This window comes from Stenella coeruleoalba (assembly GCF_951394435.1).
Source record: "Stenella coeruleoalba genome assembly, chromosome: 6".
Classification (NCBI taxonomy): domain Eukaryota; kingdom Metazoa; phylum Chordata; class Mammalia; order Artiodactyla; family Delphinidae; genus Stenella; species Stenella coeruleoalba.
The window spans coordinates 56,937,522-56,960,185 of NC_137151.1; the positions used below are offsets into that span (position 1 = coordinate 56,937,522).

The 22,664-nt window shown below is 37.0% G+C and overlaps 1 protein-coding gene and 1 long non-coding RNA gene across 2 annotated transcripts in view; one reads left to right on the forward strand and one right to left on the reverse strand.

Annotated features, from left to right (window-relative positions):
- Window positions 1-284: 284 nt before the first annotated feature.
- The window catches only part of PLA2R1 (phospholipase A2 receptor 1), a gene marked incomplete at its 5' end in the record, with an annotated part of 117,308 nt that continues 94,928 nt past the window's right edge, over window positions 285-22,664 (reverse strand). Inside the window, 10 exon segments of the mRNA XM_079923463.1 lie at window positions 285-3,291; window positions 3,293-3,501; window positions 6,220-6,396; window positions 7,676-7,792; window positions 9,643-9,783; window positions 11,640-11,808; window positions 13,371-13,609; window positions 16,767-16,914; window positions 17,286-17,416; window positions 18,107-18,224. Of these exon segments, the coding sequence (XP_079779589.1) occupies window positions 3,247-3,291; window positions 3,293-3,501; window positions 6,220-6,396; window positions 7,676-7,792; window positions 9,643-9,783; window positions 11,640-11,808; window positions 13,371-13,609; window positions 16,767-16,914; window positions 17,286-17,416; window positions 18,107-18,224 (1,494 nt within the window). The 3' untranslated portion in view covers window positions 285-3,246.
- LOC307187425 overlaps window positions 18,364-22,664 on the forward strand; it is a 73,230-nt gene continuing 68,929 nt past the window's right edge. The window contains exon 1 of the long non-coding RNA XR_013828602.1: window positions 18,364-18,410. This is a non-coding gene — a long non-coding RNA (uncharacterized lncRNA). The remainder of the gene's footprint in view (window positions 18,411-22,664) is intronic.

A 22,664-nucleotide genomic window follows, 5' to 3' on the forward strand; every position in this document is an offset into this window, starting at 1 on the left:
AAGAAAGAATACATATAAAGGTTAATGAGTCTGGAAACTGAGCTCCTTAAAAATATTGGGGCTTCCCTGGTGGCGCAGTGGTTGGGAGTCTGCCTGCGATGCAGGGGACACGGGTTCGTGCCCCGGTCCGGGAAGATCCCACATGCCGCGGAGCGGCTGGGCCCGTGAGCCATGGCCGCTGAGCCTGCGCGTCCAGAGCCTGTGCTCCGCAATGGGAGAGGCCACAGCAGTGAGAGGCCCGCGTACTGCTAAAAATATATATATATCTCCATGCCCCTGTATCCCTTGGAAGTCTTTATGTATCCACAGGGTACATATTCTCAATTTAAAGACTGTTAACTTAGAGAATGTATTTCAATAGCCCATGGAAGCTACATAATTAATCGAAGATAGATCTCTAACTTCTTCTGTCAGGCAGAGGTAGGGGACCCACTGAGGCAACCAAGGCCTTAGGAGATGGAGGACCTACTATTTAGGAGGAGCCTGGACCAATGAATAACTGAAGTCTTCCTGCAACCCCATGTTAGTGTGGATGAAAAATAAACCTTTGCTGTGTTAAGCCAATGAGATTTTGGGATTGTTTGGTCCAGTATCAAGCCTCCCCTGACCAAGGGAGTAACTGATAGTGCTGCAGAGGTGACATGGCCTTATTGCCAAGAACTGTAATGTCCAGGTACGGAACTGAATGGGAGTCACAGCCAGGGATAAGGCAATGCCAGGGAAAGCCAGGATGGGGCCAGTCCAAAGAGACTAGACTACAGGTTACACCAAATACAGACTTCATAGAGACGCCAGTAGAATTCCCAGGTGTGGGCCAGACAGCTACCATCAGTGGACACCAGATAACACAGACACAGTCAGTTATCACCTACTCCCCACAGTACTACAAGGACACAACAAGTTCTCATACATCCAACCACCATTTTGAGGAGGGAATGGAAACTCCGGAAGACTGAATGTTTATCTAGTGAGACCATGTAATGCACCCTTGATAGGGAATGGAACTTTCAATAGAAGAAACATTTAAACTGAAAGAAGACTGTTGGAATTGGAAGAGCCCAATATACCTTCAGTTGGAAAAATCCAAGATTTCCTATTACTCAGAGTTATAGAAAATAATTGACTGTTTTCTGGAGGGGGCACATTAATTACGTGTGAATGAGTTTGTGACCCTGCTACTTTTTTCTTTTCATGTATAGCATGAAACCTAGCTCAGATTAAAAATAGTTGTGGAAGAAAGTTTTTAAAAGTGCACGTATGTGAATAAAACAGAGTATTTCAGTAATTCCTATTTCTGAAATTTCAGTAATGGGAAGCAGCGTGTGATCTGTCCATTAGGATGTGGTTCAATACTAAATATCAAAGTACAGAGCACTGACGAGCAATACAGTTTTTTCTTTCCTGCAGAACCACTTTACTAATGACATACTTGGTCAAATTTTTATGTGTGACTGACTACTCAACTTCAATATACCTTGACTGGAAGGATAATTGATTAGCAGTTTTTACCAAGTCCACTAAAAAGAACAGAACTTTAATTTCACTTGACAGATTATTAAATTGAGCTTTTATAACATCTGGTTAGTCCAAACCAATGTTTCCTTTGAGTCATAGATATACAACTGTCACATAATGTAATATCTTAAAAAAAAATAAAGTCCCCAAACAAACAAAATTATGGAAGTAGATTGTCTCAGTGTGTAAACTGCACAGCAGTAGCAAAGAGCTGCTTTTGGAAGCTGTATTAACTGTTTCAGGCTGCAAGGACTTCATTCTTAGGACACGTTCTTCAAATCGTATTTCTAATGATGATAGTTTTCCACTCAGAAACTTAGTCATACTTTCTCCCAAGCTCCATCTTGTGACTACTTGTCACCAGTTTTGAGGCAGCTGGTTGTAATAACTAAAATGCACACTCTAGGGAGACTCCCCCAGTTTCTCTCTATCACAGAACCTTACTTAATTTTCATGATCACCTGATATTTTCTTCTTATGCATTTCTTTACTGGTTTACTGTAGGTTTTCCTTCATTCAAAAATAAGTGCTCGCCCCAATACCTCCAATTTCTAGAATGGCTCTTGGTTCTTAACAGGAACTCAGTAAACATTTATGCAATGAGTAAACTTTTGAACATTGATTATGAAGTCCTTTTACTTTATAAGAAATTAATGAAGGAAGATCAAATCTGTGAGTTTTAATTTATGGATAGTATCATACTTTTAATCATTTTTTCCTGACTGCATGAACTAGCCCAATGCAAATGGAGTCGGTTCCCCCAAACCCTAGTTTACTCAATAGAACTCCCCAAATAAACTCCTTTATATAGCAAAGGTATCTAGATTACTGCTGAAGAGTAATTTATTTAGTACTTGTCTTGTTCTGATGAAACTGTAATTCACATCTTCCATTTTTCCCCTTTAAATTCAAGTTATTTATATCTTTTGGTTATGAGAAGTGGTATATATACATTTTATACCTTTAGTCTTTGATAAAGCTTGTGAATTTTAACAGTATTAGGATAACAATAAGTCCCTCTGAGCTTATCTATAAGATTTTTTAACTATCCAACTTTGTCATCATTTAGTAATTGATGATTTTAGGCCACATTGCATGGTTGCTTATGAAATTGTGCTGCTAACCAAGATTTTTACTACTTAAAGAAAGGTTATTTTTCTTCTCCTTTAGTTTGAGAAGTCAGAACTAATAAAAATGAATATCACCCTAAATACTAGTATAGAGCCCAGAACCTGTGAGTTTTAAGCTTAGAAATTAGTGTTTTCCAAACCCTGCTGTTAAACTGATCAAATTAAAAAACAAACAAGAAACCTCTCAAAAGCCTTTTCTTTTTTCCTCTCTTATACAAGTGTAGGACTTTAAAATTTGTTTTGCTTTTCTCTGCCTCTCTCTTTTAATGGAATGAGTATTGGCAAATGTCTGAATAGATATCAGATTAGTTTTAAAATTCCCAAAAATTTTTGGTAGAAGCATATTAATGCAAAAACTATTATTCACATTGGTTTGAGAGTTTTCATTTGGGAGTTTCTTTTAATAGTTTTTGTTTTCTGAAGAATAGCCATTGTAAAATCTCCCCTTTTAAAGAATAGATCACAGTTCGAGGAAATGAATAAATGAACACCTATCTGATTTGGTTACAATTCAAAACCAGTAATCATTTTAAGAATAATTAAAATGGTGACACGATTCACATTAGAGCGGCATCTGGTCTGTAAAGGAAAGTACTCTTCTTTACTCATTCTCATGGCCGTGGCATCCTCTCACTTCATTATTATTGGTCATTCTTCTCAAGATCAGAAATGAGAATATTTTCTTCTAAATTTACTGTACTAAAGTTGGTTGCAGGATAGTAAGGATTTCCAAACTGTGCAAGTCTCCTGAAGATACCACTATTGTGCTTGTATATGCAGAAGGAAAGTGTGGAAATTGCCAGAATTACTATCAGTGTCACTGCTACTGCAAGGGGTATAATGCTGTGACTTGGTCCTGAAAGAAGATGAAAAAAAGAAAACTTCAATGACAAGTAGTAAGATAGATACTGTCACATAGTTACTTTTTTTTTTTTTTTTTTTGCGATATGCGGGCCTCTCACCGTTGTGGCCTCTTCCGTTGCGGAGCACAGGCTCCAGACGCGCAGGCTCAGCGGCCATGGCTCACGGGCCCAGCCGCTCAGCAGCATGTGGCATCCCCCCGGACCGGGGCACAAACCCGTGTCCCCTGCATCAGCAGGCGGACTCTCAACCACTGCGCCACCAGGGAAGCCCGTTACTTTCCATTTTATTATTTCTATGAAAAATCGAAACTTTCACTACTGTTCTAAACCTACATTTTCCTGGATCCTCCTTTACTGTGTGAATATCTAAAACCAAATACAAAAAATACTGAGATGAAAATTTCCTTTTAATCAGCAAAGTTATGTCATTGCTTATAGCAGGGCTCAGCAAATAATGGTCCATGGATCAAATCTGGGCACCTGTTTTTACAAATGACGTTTTATTAGAACTCAGCCACACTAATAATGTCTCTATTGTCTATGGCTGCTTTTGTGCTACAAAGGCAGTGTGACAGAAACCATATGGCTCCTACAGCCTGAAATATTTACTATTTGGTCCTTTAAAGAGAAGTTTGCTGACCCCTGATTTATAATAATCATTATTAGTGCTCACAAACACATACACTGCTTTTTTTTTTTTAAGCTGAAGAATCCCTATCCAGTTTCAGCACGGTGCTGCATTAAAAATATGAGTAAAATATAGTCCCTGCCTGCAAGGAACTCAGTTTTGTTGGGATCTGATGTGGAGTTGGTCCAGCAACGGTAACCTCCCTGGCTTTTTGCAAAGATTAAAATAATCAGGACCTTCTCACCTTTTAGATCTGAAGAATCTTGGGAAATGAATAATAGCTCCTCCATCCAAAAAGTTAGAGGGTTCCTGTTTGAGGATTTTCTACTGTAAGAATGTATCTTTTCCAAGTAGACTCTATATCAAAGTTTGAACTCTGCTATTTTTGCTCTAAGCAAAGATCCAGAGAAATATGTAGGGAATGACCCAGAGGCAGAGCAGTAAAGGATTTGTGAGTGGAGGAAGTGCCTTAGTGCACTACTTATGCTCATTCACTCTTAAAAGAAATGTCAACATTACCAATAGCAAAAATACACTTTAAAAAAAAAAACACCTCGATTTTGCAATTTTAAAATAATATTGTATAATTTTGCATAATATTATTGAAAACATGTAGTATTGTGTATGTGTAAAGATACTTTTTAAAGAAAGACTGTTAAACGAGTATTCATTCTCAGGAAGGAGGCAGCGGGCAGGTATAGAAGGGGCATATGGAATCAGAAAATGTGGAGTGTAGTTCTCCATGTAGCCTCAGTTTGGACAAGTACTTTTCTCATCTGTAACATGGGAATACTGTATCTGCTTCACTGCCTTGGAAAGTTGCTGTGTAGGATAAAAGAGGTGTCTTATGTAGTACAGGAAGCTTTAAAGTCCTGAAGAGACATAAGATGTTTCTGATTTGTTCTTGATAGTCGAATGCTAGCGGTTGCTTGGCCACACTAATAGGTTAGTCATGGTTTCCACACAGAGTTGATATCTACACTTTCAGAGCTTCAAAGTTTGGTTCCCACACCTACCAGTTTTTGCTCTAATTCCCAATATCTAATCAGTCACCAAAGCCTGATGATTCTCTTTTCCCATTTCCACCTTCCCTTTTTTGTTTCCAGTTCTATCACTCAAATTACAACCGTCTCCCTTTACATCAGATGGGTGTGACTCCACTGTTGGTGTCTCTAGAGCATGTAGGTGTCCCCTGCATCCTTCACCATGGAGTTCAGCTCTTTAGCCCAGCACTTTCTGTGGATGGATCCTACAGTAATACGGTTTTATTCCCAACACCACCTAACGTGGTCCAGTCGAAGCTCATTCTCAATTTCTGCCTTTAGTCATTCTGGACCTTTTATCCAATATTCCTTCCCTCCTCTATTCTCATTATCTTTTGCAATTCCAAAGACTCATCCCCTCTATGAAGTTGTCTTCAGGAGCCCAGGCCATATCAATCCCTCCTTCTTTGTTAATACCAGCATCTAGAAACTGTTGTGATTACTATAAACACCTTCCCACTGTTAATGATCCTTGTTAATGTCTTCTCTTAGAAAGCTCTATTATTTGCAATGGACTAGAATTTTCTGGCTTATATTTCTAAAATTATTTATAATCACCACAACCTAAGTATGTAGCTCAAGATCAAGTTATATGACTTTTATAGTACATTATGGCCTGCAGTAGAGAATCGCATCTACTTATCCACAACAAGGATAGCTAGACCTGAATTATATTTCCTGGGACCAAAGATGGAGCTTAAAATTCTGAGTAGAAGCTGCCAGAATGAGGGTTGCTGGTTTACATTCCCAGCTCTATTTGCTTGAGGTGAACTTCTTCTTTTGCCCATTAAGTTAACAGCTAGGGTGACACAAGAAAGTCATAGTCTTTGATTTGATTTATAATGATTTTTTTCCTTCATATCAGAGGAAGGAGCTGAAATGTTCTCCGACTTGTTTGATGTAAAACAAGACGACAATGTTAGAATCTATCTGAATACTCTCTGAATACTTAGATTTTAAAAGCTTTAAGTGCTAAGGAGGTGGGTCAACTTTAGTCAAGGTAGAAGCAAAATGAAGATTTACTTTCTAACTTTACCCACCTGCTTCCATTTTACATATAAATCCTTTTTTGTCTTGACATGAGGATAACTGCCACACTCCTTCGGGAATCCTCAGGGCAACACACAGATGGGGTTTGACGTGGTCCATCTCTGGCTTCCTAATACCCCAGTTTGACTGGTCTGCGAGAGTTCCATCAAACCACTTTATGGTTTCATCTGTGGAAAAAATGCTAACATGAATTATGTGCATGGTTATCAAACATGCTAAGTCTGGAATGAACCTTAAAAAGCAGCCCCTAAATTTAATGAGACTCTCTCCTTATCTGATGCACTAACAGTCATGAACTCAACATCAAAAGGTAGGTATAAGTGAAATTGCCTTGTGAACAACTCTCTTTATTTTAGATATATTGTTCTAATTTAGTTCATTCAAGATATCATGTTTCTTAATGTAACAGTTTGAATTTGAAATATTCCCTGTCATTACAAACAATTTAAAGAAATCATTTAAAGTCCTAACAGCTATATCATTACAAAGTAGATAACTTTCTAAAATAATTTTACAGTGAGCTTCTTTTTTGTTGTAAAGTGCCCCTTAAAATTTATTAGATTTATAGATAGAATAATAAAATTTGTAGTTTGAACTTAAAAGCTTAAAGAAAAAAAAACTTCATTACTTCAGTGTATTGAATATCTTAGAAATCAAGTAGTTGCAAACAGTCCTTTATGAGCACAGAGTACAATGAGCTTCTTTAAAAAGCAAGCCAGTGGTATACCAAGGGGTGGGGGCAGTGGTAGAATCCATCCATGTGTAGGTGATAAGGATTTAAAACAAACAATAAAACTAAGCATAAGTCAGTCAGCTTTTTATTATCACCCTGTGCTAGAAGTTTTAAGCAATGTCGGTGATTGAAATACTCTTCCTTGCCAGCATGGACCCATCCTCTACCTTGGTACACCACTGTAACAAGTTCTCTATACCAGTTAAAGTAATTTTCTTTACAAGTACTTTCAACAACCATCAGTTACATAAAGAAAAGAATAGCATGCTCTCATCCGATTACAAACGCTGGTTTTTATGAGTAGCAAATAACAGTTCTACTAGCACTATTTATCACTGAAATATTTCCATAACTCTGTTGTGCTCTTATAACATTTAGAAACCTGGGGTATTTTCAAGTAAATATGGTTTGGTGTCTATGACTAAGTCTGTGAACACAAAGTTCCAGCCAAGCATCTTCATAATGCAAGATTAAGTATGAGATAAACTTGTTTGTTTTCATTTTTGGTTTTCTGGGATTATTTCAAAGGGCAAGAAGGTATAAAAAGGGGTTAGCAATGATGTCTTTGGAAGAAATGGCTTTAGGATTTATGATATTTTTTTAAACAGCAATGTATCCAAGGAAAGTTTTCTGGTTTGCAGATGCCATTTCCGTCAACCTTGACCATTGTGTATTTATTTATGCCCTCTCCTCTTCTCTACCCAGTCACTTACTGTCACCATCAAATTGAGCATTCAGCCAAACCATCTTGACAGAAGAACTGAAAGCTAAAAGCTGATCTAGGAGAAATGAATTTTCAGCTTCATCTTTGATTGTTAAAAGATTAGATCCTATAAAAGAGACAAACAGCAAATGAATAACTATTTGTGTTTACATGTAAATACAATTAAAATAATGTCTTCTATACCATAATTCATAAAGCTCAGGCTTTAATGCATGTAAATCAATGAAGTTAGAACACTCCTTCACACACCATACACAAAAATAAATTCAAAGTGGTCTAAAGATTTAATATAAGACATGACACCATAAAACTCCTAGAAGAGAATGTAGGGAAAATATTCTCTGACATAAATCATAGCAATGTCTTCTTAGGTCAGTCTCCCAAAGCAAAAGAGATAAAAGCAAAAGTAAACAAATGAGACCTAATTAAACTTATAAATTTTGCATAAACAAAACGAAAAGACAGCCTATGGAATGGGAGAAAATATTTGGAAACAGTGTGACCAGCAAGGGCTTGGTTTCCAAAATATACAAACGGCTCATATAGCTCAATATCAAAAAAAACACAACCCAGTCAAAAAATAGACGGGAGACCTAATTAGACATTTCTCCGAAGAAGACATACAGCTGACCAACAGGCACATGAAAAGATGCTCAACATTGCTAATTATTAGAGAAATGCAAATCAAAATTATACTGAGATATCATCTCAATAATATCGAGATGCTATCCAGTCAGAATTGCCATCATCAAAAAGTCTACAAATAGTAAATGCTGGAGAGGGTGTGGAGGAAAGGGAACCCTCCTACACTGTTGGTGGGAATGTGAATTTGTGCAGCCACTAAGGAGAACAGTATGGAGGTTCCTTAAAAAATGAAAAATAGAATTACCATATGATCCTGCAATTCCATTCCTGGACATATATCCAGAAAAGGTGAAAACTCTTAATTTGAAAAGATACAGGCACCCCAACGTTCATAGCAGCACTATTTACAATAGCCAAGACATGGAAGCAACCTAAAGTGTCCATCGACAGATGAATGGATAAAGAAGATATGGTATATATACACAATAGAATATTGGCCATAAAGAAGAATGAAATAATGCCATTTGCAGCAACATGGATGGACCTAGAGATTATCATACTGAGTGAAGTAAGGCAGACAGAAAAAGACAAATATCATATGATATCACTTATATGTGGAATCTAAAAACATGAAACAAATGAACTTATTTATAAAACAGAAACAGATTCACAGACATAGAAAACAAACTTATGGTTACCAAAGGGGAAAGTTGGGGGAGGCATAAGATAGGAGCCTGGGATTAACAGATACATACTACTATGTATAAAATAGATAAACAACAAGGTCCTTCTGTGTTGCACAGGGAACTATATTCAATATCTTATAATATCCTATAATGGAAAGGAATCTGAAAAAGAATATATATCTATATATCTAACTATCTATCTATCCATATCTGAATCACTTTGCTGTACACCAGAAACTAACACATTGTAAATCAACTATACTTCAATAAAAAAATTAAAAAGCTCAGGCTTTGAAAAGTGAAAGTTTCCATTGTTAATAAGTAATTTTTGATTAGAATTTTAAAAGTAGTATGACATTTATTAAAAGATACAAGCTTGTACTTAAAGAATAGAATATTAATTTTCAGGAACATTAAAGATTCATAATTCAAATTCATTCAAAGGGAACACTTTTTTGGGAAAGTGCAGTATCCTGAGATATTGTCTTGGGTTTTTAATTGTATACTGGACATTGAACATTTTAGCCATCCCCCAAACAAGCAAATTCAATAATATTTACTTTTTCAATTCTTTTTGTTGCCTCTAAAATCACTAAATAATCAGACAAATGAAGAAAACTACATTGTTTACTGAAATGTCAAGAAGGAACACATTGAAAGCATTTTACCACAACAAAAGAATTACCTTCCTTTTTGCAAAATTCGTGAGCAGCCTCAAAACTCGTACTGTCTAAGACGGTAGAAAAACTGTAGCAATTACTTTTGAATTTTATCCAGGGAATAGATGTTTCTGAGCACAACTCTGGGTATCCAAATGGTCTTGTTTCTATGAACAAAGTGAGTTATGATTTCAGGGTGGTGACTGGGTTCACTTATTGAGATAAACATTGCATTACATTCTATGAAAGACCAAGATAAATATATGTAATGAGATTTTCATGATAATACTCTGAAAGAGTGGGTTTAATGTAAATGATTACAAAACTGGAATGGCTTATAGCATGTCTGGCAGAAATAATCTTTTCCTACACATAACAGGGTATATTCATGCATAGCTTCATAGGCTTAGTTTGGGTGTTATCTTTAATATTTACAATTAGTGTCCTAAAGGTTGGAAAAACTGGGGGATGTGATTCAGAGAAATACTGGCAGCTGAATGAAGTTGGTGAAAGACACTTCCAAATGCACAGAATGTGTTCCATTCGGTGCTGAAGATTTAGTAAATCCTTACCTGCTAGTCAACTTAGAGAAAATAAAGCATTCAATAAAGTAACATATCATAACATAACATAACATTAGTATAACATAATATATAACATATCATAACATATCATGACATAACACAACATATCATAACATAAGAAATCATATCATAACAACATATCATATCATGACATAACATAACACAACACATAACTAAGGGGAATTGGGGGAAGTCTTTGTTTCAGAGGGCAAGCATGAGAGTCAGATGCACCCACACTGAGAATCTAGGTGCATGGCTGTGGGTATGTTACCTATCTTCCCCACACTCCCACACACGTAAAAGAGAGCTAACAATAACATCTTTCTTACAACTTAAGAAGTTAGGTGAGCTAGTGCCTGTCACTTAAGCACTCAATAAATGTAGCGTTATTTAAAAAAGAAGGATAACTTCATGGTGTTTTAGAAGGAGAATTAGGTTTCCCAATACATATGGCTATCATTTATATTTTTGTCCTGAATTGTTTTGAGCTGAACTTACATAATGTGTGTGCTATTTGACTTACAGTATCCAGAGAGTAAGTAAATACATGCACATTTACTAAATGAGAGATTTAAAAAGAAACCAGTTAGTGTTAAGGAAATTTCTTTTTGTACACCATAGCAATCAAAGGAAAGGGGACCTGATTTAATGGGATAAACACGATATCAGAGATCAAGGAAACTTGGCTTCTGCTCCTGGTGCTGTTGACAGACATCTGTGAGATCTTCAGGAAGCTATTTAATGTTCTGAGTTTAAGTTTCATCTTTAAAATAATGCTCATCTGGTTGGGCGAGGTGAACATTCAGTGTAATGAGATACTATTATCATTACTGTCATGTTTTATATATACATATATAATATAAATACAAATATTATTACCATAATGGTGATGATGATGCTCTAGAATCCTATTAATCTTTGACTTAAACATAAATCTTCAGTGGTATTCAAGGTCCTCCACACATGCTCCTAACCTACGTTTCTAACCTGATTTCCTACCTCTCTCTTACCAAAAACCTGCCATGCAGGAAAATCTCAACACCAGCTTTGCTCAGCTACATGCCCAGTCCTTTCTTCCTCCCATGTCTGCCCAAGCTTTTCTGCTCAGAATGCCTCTCCATGTCCCATCATTTCCTGATCACACCCATTCTTCAAGACCAATTTCCACAGTCCTGTCCTTCAAGAAGGCTTTTTGCTTTTCCCCGAGTGGATCTGATGTGTCCATTTTCTTGCTAACCCCCCACAGCACTTGCTATGGCTCTTATATCATTTGGTAGCCCTGCCTCATGTAACACATTTGTACATCACCTACCAGACCGAATACTTCTCGAGGGCAGATACTTCTTACTACTTTCCCTCACAGCTCTTGCTTAGCACAGTGCCTTGCATACAGTAGGTTCACAGTATGTATTTCTTGAGTTGAATAGAATTGAACCTACCTGTGGGCACGTGACAAATGGCTCCTTGCAGATATGACTCACAGGCTGTGCTACTCCAGTGTCCACTGGTGTCGGCGAAAACACAGTCACCCAGGAAGGATGACTCATCGTCTTTCCAAAACGTGAAGGAGGATTTGGTGCCATCTGACCAGTCAAAATTAAGACCATTCTGTGGAGGGAAACTGAGCCATCATTTCCTTGCCATGAATGCTGGCAACGTCACCCAATGCTGTCTGAGCAGCTCTCACTTCACGCATGGATTTATATTTCCACATCTAGACTTATATTTCAGGAAGTCTAGGACAGCTTGTGGAAATGGCCTGACAAAAAGGACTATCTGCCATAAGCAATATCTTCTTTAGTTTTGGGGAATCCTTGGTTCCCTCCCACCATAATTTCCTGGTAAGCAATCAGAGTGAAGTTGAATCAATATCTTGTTCTTTACACCAAAATAAATTTAAGATTGATCAAAGATTCATACATATAATTGAAAACATAAAAGTGCTAAAGAAAACTTGGCTAAATATTTTATACTCTTGACATGGGAAAAATTTTTCCGAGTCTGATAAAAAAAAATCCAGAGGCCATAAAGCAAAATTGACTATATAAAGTTAAAAATTCTGTAATACAAAAATACAATAAACAGCCATGAAATACCATCCTTCCACCTATCCTACTGGCAAGGATTAAAATTTTGACATACCCCATGTTGGCAAGGATGTGAAAAAACTAGATGCTATCATACACTGTTGTTAGCATGTAAATTGGCACAAAATTTTAGAGGGCAATCTGGCACCATCCCTTGTTAAAATTTATAAAGGGTACTTAGCAACTTCATTCCTGGGGATTTATCCTACTTGTACAGGGATATTTGTTGTGCATTGTTTGGAGTTGTGAAAACTGGGAAGAACCCAAATGTCCATTCACATGAGAATGATTTAATAAATTGTGGTATATCCATATATGCTGCTGTCTCAAAGAATGTATTAGATTTTTATGAGCTGACATAGAAAGCTGAACAACGTATATTAAATTAAAAGCAAGCTTAAGGACAGTATATATAGTATGAGCTCATTTATATTTTAAAAAAATATACATACTAATCCATTACATGTGTATATATATGCATACACAGAAACTTTCTAAATGACACACAAGAAACTGTTTACGGTGATTAACTTTGAGGAGTAGAACTAGAGGTCAGGATCGCTATTTGATTGTATAATACTTTTATTTAAAAAAATTTAAAAATATTACTTTCCAAACCATTTCCCTAGAGGGGGAAAATAACACACATGTTAAATTCCAAGGGGTACTGAATTAATTAATAACCGGATTTCTATGCAGGAAGCATGATTCATTTTTCTTGGGGATTCTTTAAAGGCAACATATTACCCAAACGCAGGTGCTTGAGTTCAGTATGTATTCCAGTGCACATATAAGTCAGTATCCTGAAATTTTTCAGACATCTTCAGAGAAACTTTGAAGGGCATGAATTTCCAGAAATTAGGCAAGTAGATGTTTACCCTAAAAAGGGACACCTTTTGTAGTTATATGCTGCTCATGAGGTTGGTCAGTAGTTATTGTATAATCCAATTACCTAAATGTTACATTTACTGTTATTTCATGGCTTTTTTTTTTTCTGTGCTGATTTCAGTGGCTATATCACTAAGGATGTAGATATGAAACTTAATTATGCAAGGATTGTCCAAGGGATTTTAGGACACCTACATCTTCAGTGAACAGTCCAATCCAGTGGGCATGTCCTAGCCGGTTGAGGATAACAGTGAGGAAAGACTGGTGGTACTGGTCTGTAATGCTGACCAGTTCTGCTCCGTGCATCAGGCAGGTTTTTAGTGCTGTATACCAAGTCATATTTGCATTAATTATTTTGTAAGTTCTGTTTCCATATTCTAAGGTATTGGGGATTGGGTACATATCAGATGTATTTATACTGTGTCCAGAAGTATCTAGAAAAAGAACAATAAAAATTATTTGTAGAACCTGGATGAGAAGGGGGAGGCAAAGCTTGGCATGGATCCCTGTACGATGATCCATGCTGTCGTTAACATCAGAGTTTTTCTTCCCAGAATTGACTATTTCAAACTGAAGACAATACCTGTAAGCATAGGTAATACTAAAGAATGAAAACACTTAGGAAATTTAATGAATGAGTTTTAAATATATATATAAACATATATTGAATCATTTCTAGATTTCCCAGTTTTGACAATCCCTTGTCAAACTGACCACTTTTTGGTGGAACTGATAGGATCTCCTTAGGCAAGCTTACTTCTACTAGGTACACTCAGCCTAACGCCTGCCGCTGGCAGAACTTAATACTTACTAAGAGAATATTAACATATATAATGTAGTCAAACACTGCTTTGCAAACACAATTTACAAGTGCATATTCTCAGATATAATACTTTATTAAACTTTTGGGACTGTATGATAATTGCTATCATGTTTAATGCTAACATGTATAATTTCTACAGAGAAGTTAAAAAATAAGTTAATGCTTAGAAATACATACAGTTCTTAGAAACCATTACTATTAATATGTCACCTATCAGAGTCAAGATTTATAAATTAAAAGACAAGGTTTTCCCACACATGATCATTGGTGCTTTGTATAAATGAGTGGCTGTGATCAAGTGAGAACCAAGCTCATGTGTTACATACAGATGTTTCCTCTTTACTAAGTGCCTTTGCCTTTTTGTTCTGTACTATCTTTAGGCCAAGTTTAGGCATCCTAAAACACACAAAAAAGATAAGCATTTCTCAACTGTCTGATCCAAGGTGGCTGGGATTTCTCTCTGTATACTGGTTTTTATCACGTTTGGGGTTGAAAAGGAGCATGGTGGATAGGTCCAAAGACCTGGGACTCGATCGCAGTCCTGACCCTAAATAGCCAAATTAGTTAATCTCTCTAAACTTTAAATTTCTGGTCTGTAAGAGATTACTAAGGCCTTCGTTAGAGGCGTGTGGGTAAAATTCAAGGAGATATGCACATAGAGCACCTACTGTAGGATGTGGAACACAGCAGGCACTCAATAAATGCTGCTTCTTGCTCTCCTCTCCTCTTCTTGTCACACTCTCCCAAATAAAAATGGCAGGGTGAGGCTTTGACTTTTCCTGAAACTGTTACCTCAGTATAGCAGTAGTACATATTGTAAAACCAAAGTAAAATTAATCTATTCACCAATTAAATTTTGATGGACCACACTTTCATCATCTGTTTTTCTTTGTAGAAGTCTGTTTGCCAGCTGATGTACCAAGACTAAATGTTATTTATACAAAACCAACATAATACCAAAGTAGCCATTTAAAAATGATAACAATTATTAAAATTAAAGTAACTGAAATTCTTTGTATGTGTGACCCAAATACCAATTTAACTGGTTTTCCCCACTAAGACATGCCCCTGTATTTTCACATATATGAGTTTCTCCCTATGTTATTGATTTCATCAAGTTTCAAAACATAAGTGATTTTGAGCACTATGATTTTGCCATCTGCTGCCCTGAGAAAGATCCACTGGAAACCAAGTTCAAAACTGGGGGTCTTGACTTTGCCCTTGTCTCTCTTTTTATTCAGATATCTTTATTCTTTCAGGCAGATCAAAGACTTTAGGTTCGAAACCCAATGTAAACACATACTCACATGGCACACAAAGAAGAGGAGTCAGAATTTGGATATTCACTGTAGACTACAAGAACTTGTGTAGTTGAATAATAATATATTAGAAACAATAATAACAAAAGCAACAATTGTTTGTTAAACACATGCTAGGAACTTGCTAAGCATTGTATATATGTAGAGTCTGTGAGATAGTTATTATTCCATTTTACAGATGCAGAAATCAAGGTTCAGAGAAGATAAGAAACTTGACTGACAGTTTATTTATAGAGGTGGAATAGGAACCCAGGTGGGATTTGAACTCCACCACCACTGCTCTATACTATCTCCAAAAGAACATAAACATTGTTAGTCCCAAAAATATCAAAGAGAGAAAGTGGTCAGAGAGTACATTTCAAGAAGAGATCAACATCAAGGTCCTAGAATAGAATCATTGTATTTGAGAGAACTTGAGTATGTTACTTATTCTTCCTAAGCCTCAAGTTCCTCATCTGTAAAATGCGGAGACTTTTACCTACTTCATAGAAGTGTCGGGAGGACTTTATGACACAATACTTATAAAAAGCAAGGCACAGTGCCAGGCGCATCATAAGTGTACAAGTAATGACGTATTGATGTTATTTCTTTTCTGACGAGACTCTGCTCTTCTTATAATACTCTTGCTATAGCTGATCTGGTATCTTTCAGTTCCTGACCACTACCATGCTAAAGTGATAACTGTGAACTAGGAAAGAGGATTTCTCTGGAACGGCTTTTCTGAGGATGGGTTGATACTTAGTATCATCAAAGAGTTCACATGTATGCAACACTGAGAGGTATAATTCATATTCCAAGTAAGCATAGGTAGCCTAGGCTGCCTGGAATTCCACACAGCTCCAGACACAAATTATGGCCTTCTAGGGAAGCCTGGGACTCAGTAAAGGCATGAGATGTGAGCTGTTGTTGTTGTTGTTTTTATTTTTGTTACTCAAGGTCACTTACAGTGCATTCACATTGTTCATGCCCCCACTGGCTACCTGTAATACTATAGCTTTGGTATTTCATACCAGAAGTCGTTGGGGGTTCTGATATCTAGAAACGTGCTGTTTGCCATATTTAGCCACAGAGACCATTTTAGGGTTCCAAGAAAGGAGTAAGTATTGAGTTGGTTTATTTCCTTGACTCTCTTCCAACATATTTTCAGTGTCTTTTTTAAAATATCTGAACAGACACATAATCCTAGAACAAGCAGTAAAGCCTTTTAATATGACCAAGATGGATGCATAAACTTGGTCATCACTCAAGTGGTCTCTGGAGTCCTTAGAACCCCACTAGGGGGCACAACCCTGAGGTAGTGGAGATTAAGTGACCATATATATGTAAAGCTTAAAAAATAAGTGCTGGCACTTAGCTATGAAACTATCATTTATACAGTGTGTAAAACAAATGTGGAAGAGAAGAGTGGGCCATGGAAATGAAAGGAATAAAAAAACAAATATTTCTTACCCTGCATTTTTTCACAAACAAACCCATAGCCTTCTTCTCTACAGTCTTCAAAATACCATTTTCCAGTGAAGTGAAAATTAGGATTATTTGACAGCAAGGCACAGAGAGGAATGCGTTTTTGAACCTCGGTGGTGTTATGACTTGGAATCTTCAAAAGAATACATGTTTTTTTAAAAATGGTAACATATAACGTTATTATAACGTTGATATTTTTATTAAGGACATAATTTTAAAAATTCAAACACTGTTATTCCTTTATTTGCATTTAATAAACCTGTTCACAAATCAGTTCATAACCCACAAAATAAATAATTATTGTGATGAGTAAAGAAATTATATTCATGGAACACATGACAATTATATGAAATTACATTATTAAAAATTAATATATTAACAACCAACTAATAAAAATTTATGCCTACGAAATATAGGAAGTAAAAAAAGAAAAACTTCAGTAAACAAGTCTCAAATAGGATCTCTTGCTAAAATGATTTCTAAAAAATAAATCTTAAAACTTACATTTACTATATCAAATGGGGACCAATTAGAATATGACACGGGCCTTCCATTTAGCCATTTTTCGTAATCATCATTTTGTAACCCTATCCACACATTAGTGGTATGGCCAAAAAGATTCATAGTAATGAAAGCTGAAAAATAAGAATACATTATCAAATTTAATACCATATAAACCATTTGGGTAATCATCAAATTCTGTTTATAGCTATGATTTTATTTAAATGATAGCAAAACTTAATTACGAATCAACTGTAGGAATTTGTTACTTTGTCCTTATTAAGATGATGCCGTCTCTGTCACTTTTGTTCAGTTTAAATTGACAGCAATTAGCTGGCTAAGCCTGGGATTTCATCATATCATTAGTAAAACAATTTCCAGTGTTCATTCAATGCCTTTCTAAACAAAAGAGGGTTTATCCATTATACTTAACTAAAGTATACGATTATTGCCTAAATAGCAAATGAAAGTGTGTAGGTAAGTCTAAAGGGATCTAAAAAATTATACCATGCAATTATAATCGACTATACCTCAGATTATTTTAGCCATTTTGAAATGCCGATCATAAATATATCCTTATTCTTTCCACTACGCCTGGTGAGACAAAAGGCTCCCAAAAATCAGCAGTTTGTAAACAATGGAGTGTACTAACTTTTACAGATGTCATGATATAAACCTTATAGGTCAGACTGAAAACTTACGTGTCACCAGCAATATAACACTTAAAATGTTGATTTGGAAATGTTAGTATTTTGGAGGACTATTTTAACAGACGCTTGAATAAAAATGGTGATTTTTGCCTGATTGAACATTGAGTACTCTACCTTGTTCCACCTCGTTTTCAATGGCGACAAGTGTCCCCCCTTCTTCAACACAAAAATCTTGAGCAGATGTCCAGTTCTTCCAATCGCTTGGGTCCTTGGGGATTTTCATCAAAAGGCACTATAAAAATGTCCAAAAAAGCATTCATTTCCATATTTTCCTAAATGAATTAAAAGTTTCCTAAAGATACTGAGGACCAGCTTTGAAAATTTTTTATAATTTTCTTGCACAGAAATGACTCTTTCCCCCCCCCCCCCCAGCTGCTCCAGAGGTGTGAAAGAAAAACAAAGAGGACCAGCTTTCAGGGTGAGTCAGTGCCTTTTGTACATTTGCATCGGGTGGGAACAGAGGATGCAGGATGTCAGAACGATGTCTTCAGCTTGAGCAAAAATAGCATTCCTTTTAAAAAGGAGCCAGCCTGACTGCAGAGTTTACAGTGGAGGATTTAATCTTGAAAATATTTCTTTTGGTGTTAGTTAATAGATTTGTTCCATTTTATTTACAAATACGCTTCCTCACTTTAAGTGAGAGAGGAATATTGAGGAATCAAACCATATCAGGTATTTAAATTCACTAAATACTTGGAGTCAGCCATGTGGTCCAAAAGTCAATGAGGAAGAGGCCGAAAAGAAAAAAATGAGCCCCGTGGGAAGAAAAGCAAGGGAGGACCAAGGAAACCTAGGAAGGAGAAACAAAGGGGAGGGATGCCAACAAGGTCAAAAGGAACTCAGAAAGAAGGCTGTGGGGTTGGCAGTGAGAGTTGATTTTCACTCGAGAGAGAATCATGTCTATGGCGTGGCAGGGGTTACTTATTATGGGATGAGAAATATGGAATGGTAACTGCTAGGCAGATCAGGCAAGTTGAAGAAAATCACCCCCTCACCAAGCTCAGTGAAATTTAATCATGTTGGTTGGGCTATATGGAGTCAGGGGAGAGGGAAAGATAGAAGAGAAAGGCTGCAACAGATCAGGCAAAGTTCCAGAGAAGTCAGGAGAGACTTTATGCCAAAAATATTCCATGTGGATTATTCTCTCATTAATGAACATAGCCAACCCTGGTCATTGATAGGTGTGATCTTGAGGTCTGCCACTGAGAAAATCCCAGCTACAAGATTATTCTAGGCTAATGTGGCAACCTCCATGCCACGTGAGAGCGCATCCTTCTGCATCCTTCTTTAATTTCTAAGTTTATCAGTCCCCCATCCCTTCCCTACCGTCATAGACGCCTTACAAAGCAGAGGGACTAAGTGTTGCTCCTCTCTGAACAGCAAAACAAACAAGGTCCTCAGTAAATATTTAGGCAACAAAGTAAAAGCCAATAGACCCTGAAATGATTGTCAAATGACATTCTCAGGATTCTAGATTTAGTCCAGTGGTTCTCAAACAAGGCCATTTTGCTCCTCAGGTGATATCTTCATAATGTCTAGAGACATTTTGGTTGTCACAGTTCAAGGGGGGAGGGGGTGGTGACTGCTATTGGCAGCTAGCGAGTTGAGACCAGAGATGCTGCTAAACATTCTATAATGCACCGGTCAGTCCCTCACAACAAGGAATTATCCAGCCCCTGATGTCAGTACTGCTCAGGTAATTCTTTTCAGAAACCAATTCTGAACATGTCACCCTTCAGGGATTTTCCACTGTTCTTAGGATAAAAACCAGAAACTCTGATCTAGCCTGAATTTGAGTTGCCAACTAAGAGAGGAAGTACATTTTCTCTTCTTCTGATCCCCTTTACCTTATTTGCTTCACAAAGAAATGGAATTGGCTTTAAAGGGTTTTAATTTTATAACAACTACCCTTTTATCAATTTCCTTTCATTCTGCCTCTTTCCTCTAATTACAAATTCCAAAGAGTGGCGCATACTAATTATTAGGAAGTCTTATCATTTAATGCGAATTCACCTTGTGTTCAGATAGTTGCACTAATGAACCATTCATAAATACCAATGAACCTCACTGTTTCATTTAGCTCAATAAATCTCTCCAGAAAACACACACACATACCCCCTGCTTCCCACCCAGCCCCCACCCCCCACCCTGTTTGCCTCAGCCAGGATTTACCAGCTTGAGTATGGGAGTGTAGACCCCCATTGCCACAACTTCATTGTTTCTAAAAATATAACATGTTTACTAACACACTTTGAAATTGTGTCAATAATTAAAGCAAAGTAGCAAGATGGAGTACAACACCCTCAATTTTAAATTGTTTATTTACTTACTGATTTGCAAAATGTGATCAAGTTTAATGCATCTCTGATATTACTGTGAATTAAGGATACCTTACTGTATTCCAAAGGAGTTTTGAATATAAAACTCTTTTGTCTCAAAGTCATTTCCAGTTCAATACTTGAAAATGGAATTCTTGATCTTCCTCCCAAATTTGGTCCTTTTTCAGTGTTCTTACTGACATTGAATGGCATAGTCAGTCATGCATTTACCTAAATCTGAAACCTGAGCATCTTCTCACCCTTCAGTCACCTTCATCACCCCTTCGGTCCTACCATTTGGACATCTCATTTCTGAGACCTTCACCACTCTCCCTATTCCCACCACCCCACAGTCTCTGCCACCATCATCTTAGCCCAAAGGACTTATCTCTTGCTTGGACTATTGCAATATCTTTCTCACTGCTCTTACTTTCTTCAACCTCGCCTTCCTCCAGTCTATCTTTGGTACTGCAGCCTGAATGATTCTTTTCAAAACTCAACCCTGATGATCATATCCCTCTTTAGTTAAAACCCTTCAGGGTTTCCTATTGCTCTTAGGATAAAAACCAGAAACTCTTAACACAATAATCGCCCTTGCCTACTTCTTTTGTCTCACTTTCTACATTCTAGTTCTCTATGCTTTTTTTACTTTCTTCAATATGTCACATTCCTTCTCACCACAGGTCCTTAGTACATGTAGTTTCCCCTACTTTTAATGTTTCCTGTCCTTCTGACCACCTCAGTCAGGTCCTCCTGTTATATACTTTTATGGAACTGTGTAACTCTCCATCGCTTGTGTCACAGTTGTAAATTAGAGTTATTTTCCTGATTGATTTGCTAATGTTTTCTCCCCCTCTAGTCTGTAAGCTCCCAAAGAGAAGGGATTATATTTGTTTTCCTCACCATTGAGTTGCCAATATCCAGCATAGTTAAATGCAGTGAATGAATAAAGTGCTAAGAATTTCAATAATTTAAAAGAGGAGAGAGTGTTGTTTTTTTTTTTAAGGAAAAACTATGTCGTGCATGAAACCAAATATTGGCTAATCCAAAATTAGATGGTGCAAAGCAGCCATCAGCACTAAATCCAGGTCCCTGAATAAAAATGTATAAGTAGAAGCACAAGAGTTAATCTAATATACACAGAGAATTTCTTCCTCTTACATACAACTCTGCTGTGACAAGTATCTTAGATGACTCACTCTTCCTGGGGCAATCCCTGGTCAAACCTCTTTTACATCATCAAACATGGGGAAAATAATTTATGAGAAATGAGAAAAGACGCTTAACTTCTGGTATCTCATTTTTGAAACTCTTAAAGGTGAAGAGTCAACCAAGTGGGATTTTTTTCTTAGAAATAACCAATGAAAATTTGTCCTAGGAAGTTGACAAACGAGAAGCAAAGTTTAGTGGAACATAATACAGTGACGCTTATTCATAATTCTGAAGTGAGTAATGTCTGTCGTTGCTATCTCCCAGTTCTCCTTCTGTAGCTTTTTTTTGTTAGTCAGAACTATGCCCACTGGGCTTTCCACTCCTCTCAACTATTAACCCTCCTATTCCCACCTTTTCTAATGATCTGATAAACCCACTTATCCCAAAGTGTAGGTGACAGATGAGGCCATCTCAGAAATATTTCCCTTAAAAAACGTAATGGAAAGTGTTAAGGCAAAGGAATGAGACTCCAGTGGTGGGATTTTAGCCATTAATATGCAGGGGAGAGCACTGTGGGTGGGGAGACACACTTGGGGACCCTGAAATCTCACTCTGTAAAAGGTCACCCTCTCATGAAGCCTGCTGTGACCCTATCCTTAGCAATCAAATCCTCTGAATGATTAGAAGACTAAGTTGTGTAACTGTTGCATTGCTGGGCAATTATTGGCTGCACATTAGAATAACCAAGGGAGCTCTTAAAAAATACTGATGCCTGGATCCCATACAGATCAATTAAATCAGAATCTTTAGGATGTCACTTGCACCTTGAAATTTTTAGAAAGCCCACCTGGTGATTCTAAATATTTGATCAGGGCTGTGAACCATTAATCTAGCTACTAGTTATCAATGAAAATTAAAAATACCCTCTGAGCTACATGAGGGTGTTTTAATCCTGCTCCATAGTTAGCCTCAGAAAGCCCTTCTCCTCTCATGTGTGTGTCTATGCTTTACTCATGCCCCTTCTTATTCTTCCAAAGGAAGCATTCACTTGCTCTTTTGCCCTGGGTCTGCTGCACCATCACTATTACCATGCCCATATGTGTACATACTCCCCATGTTTACACAGGAGGAAACATGGAATATAGCTAAGCTGTGTAGATAAGAAAGTTTAAGGAAAGGACAATGGCCAAGGGTAAACCAAA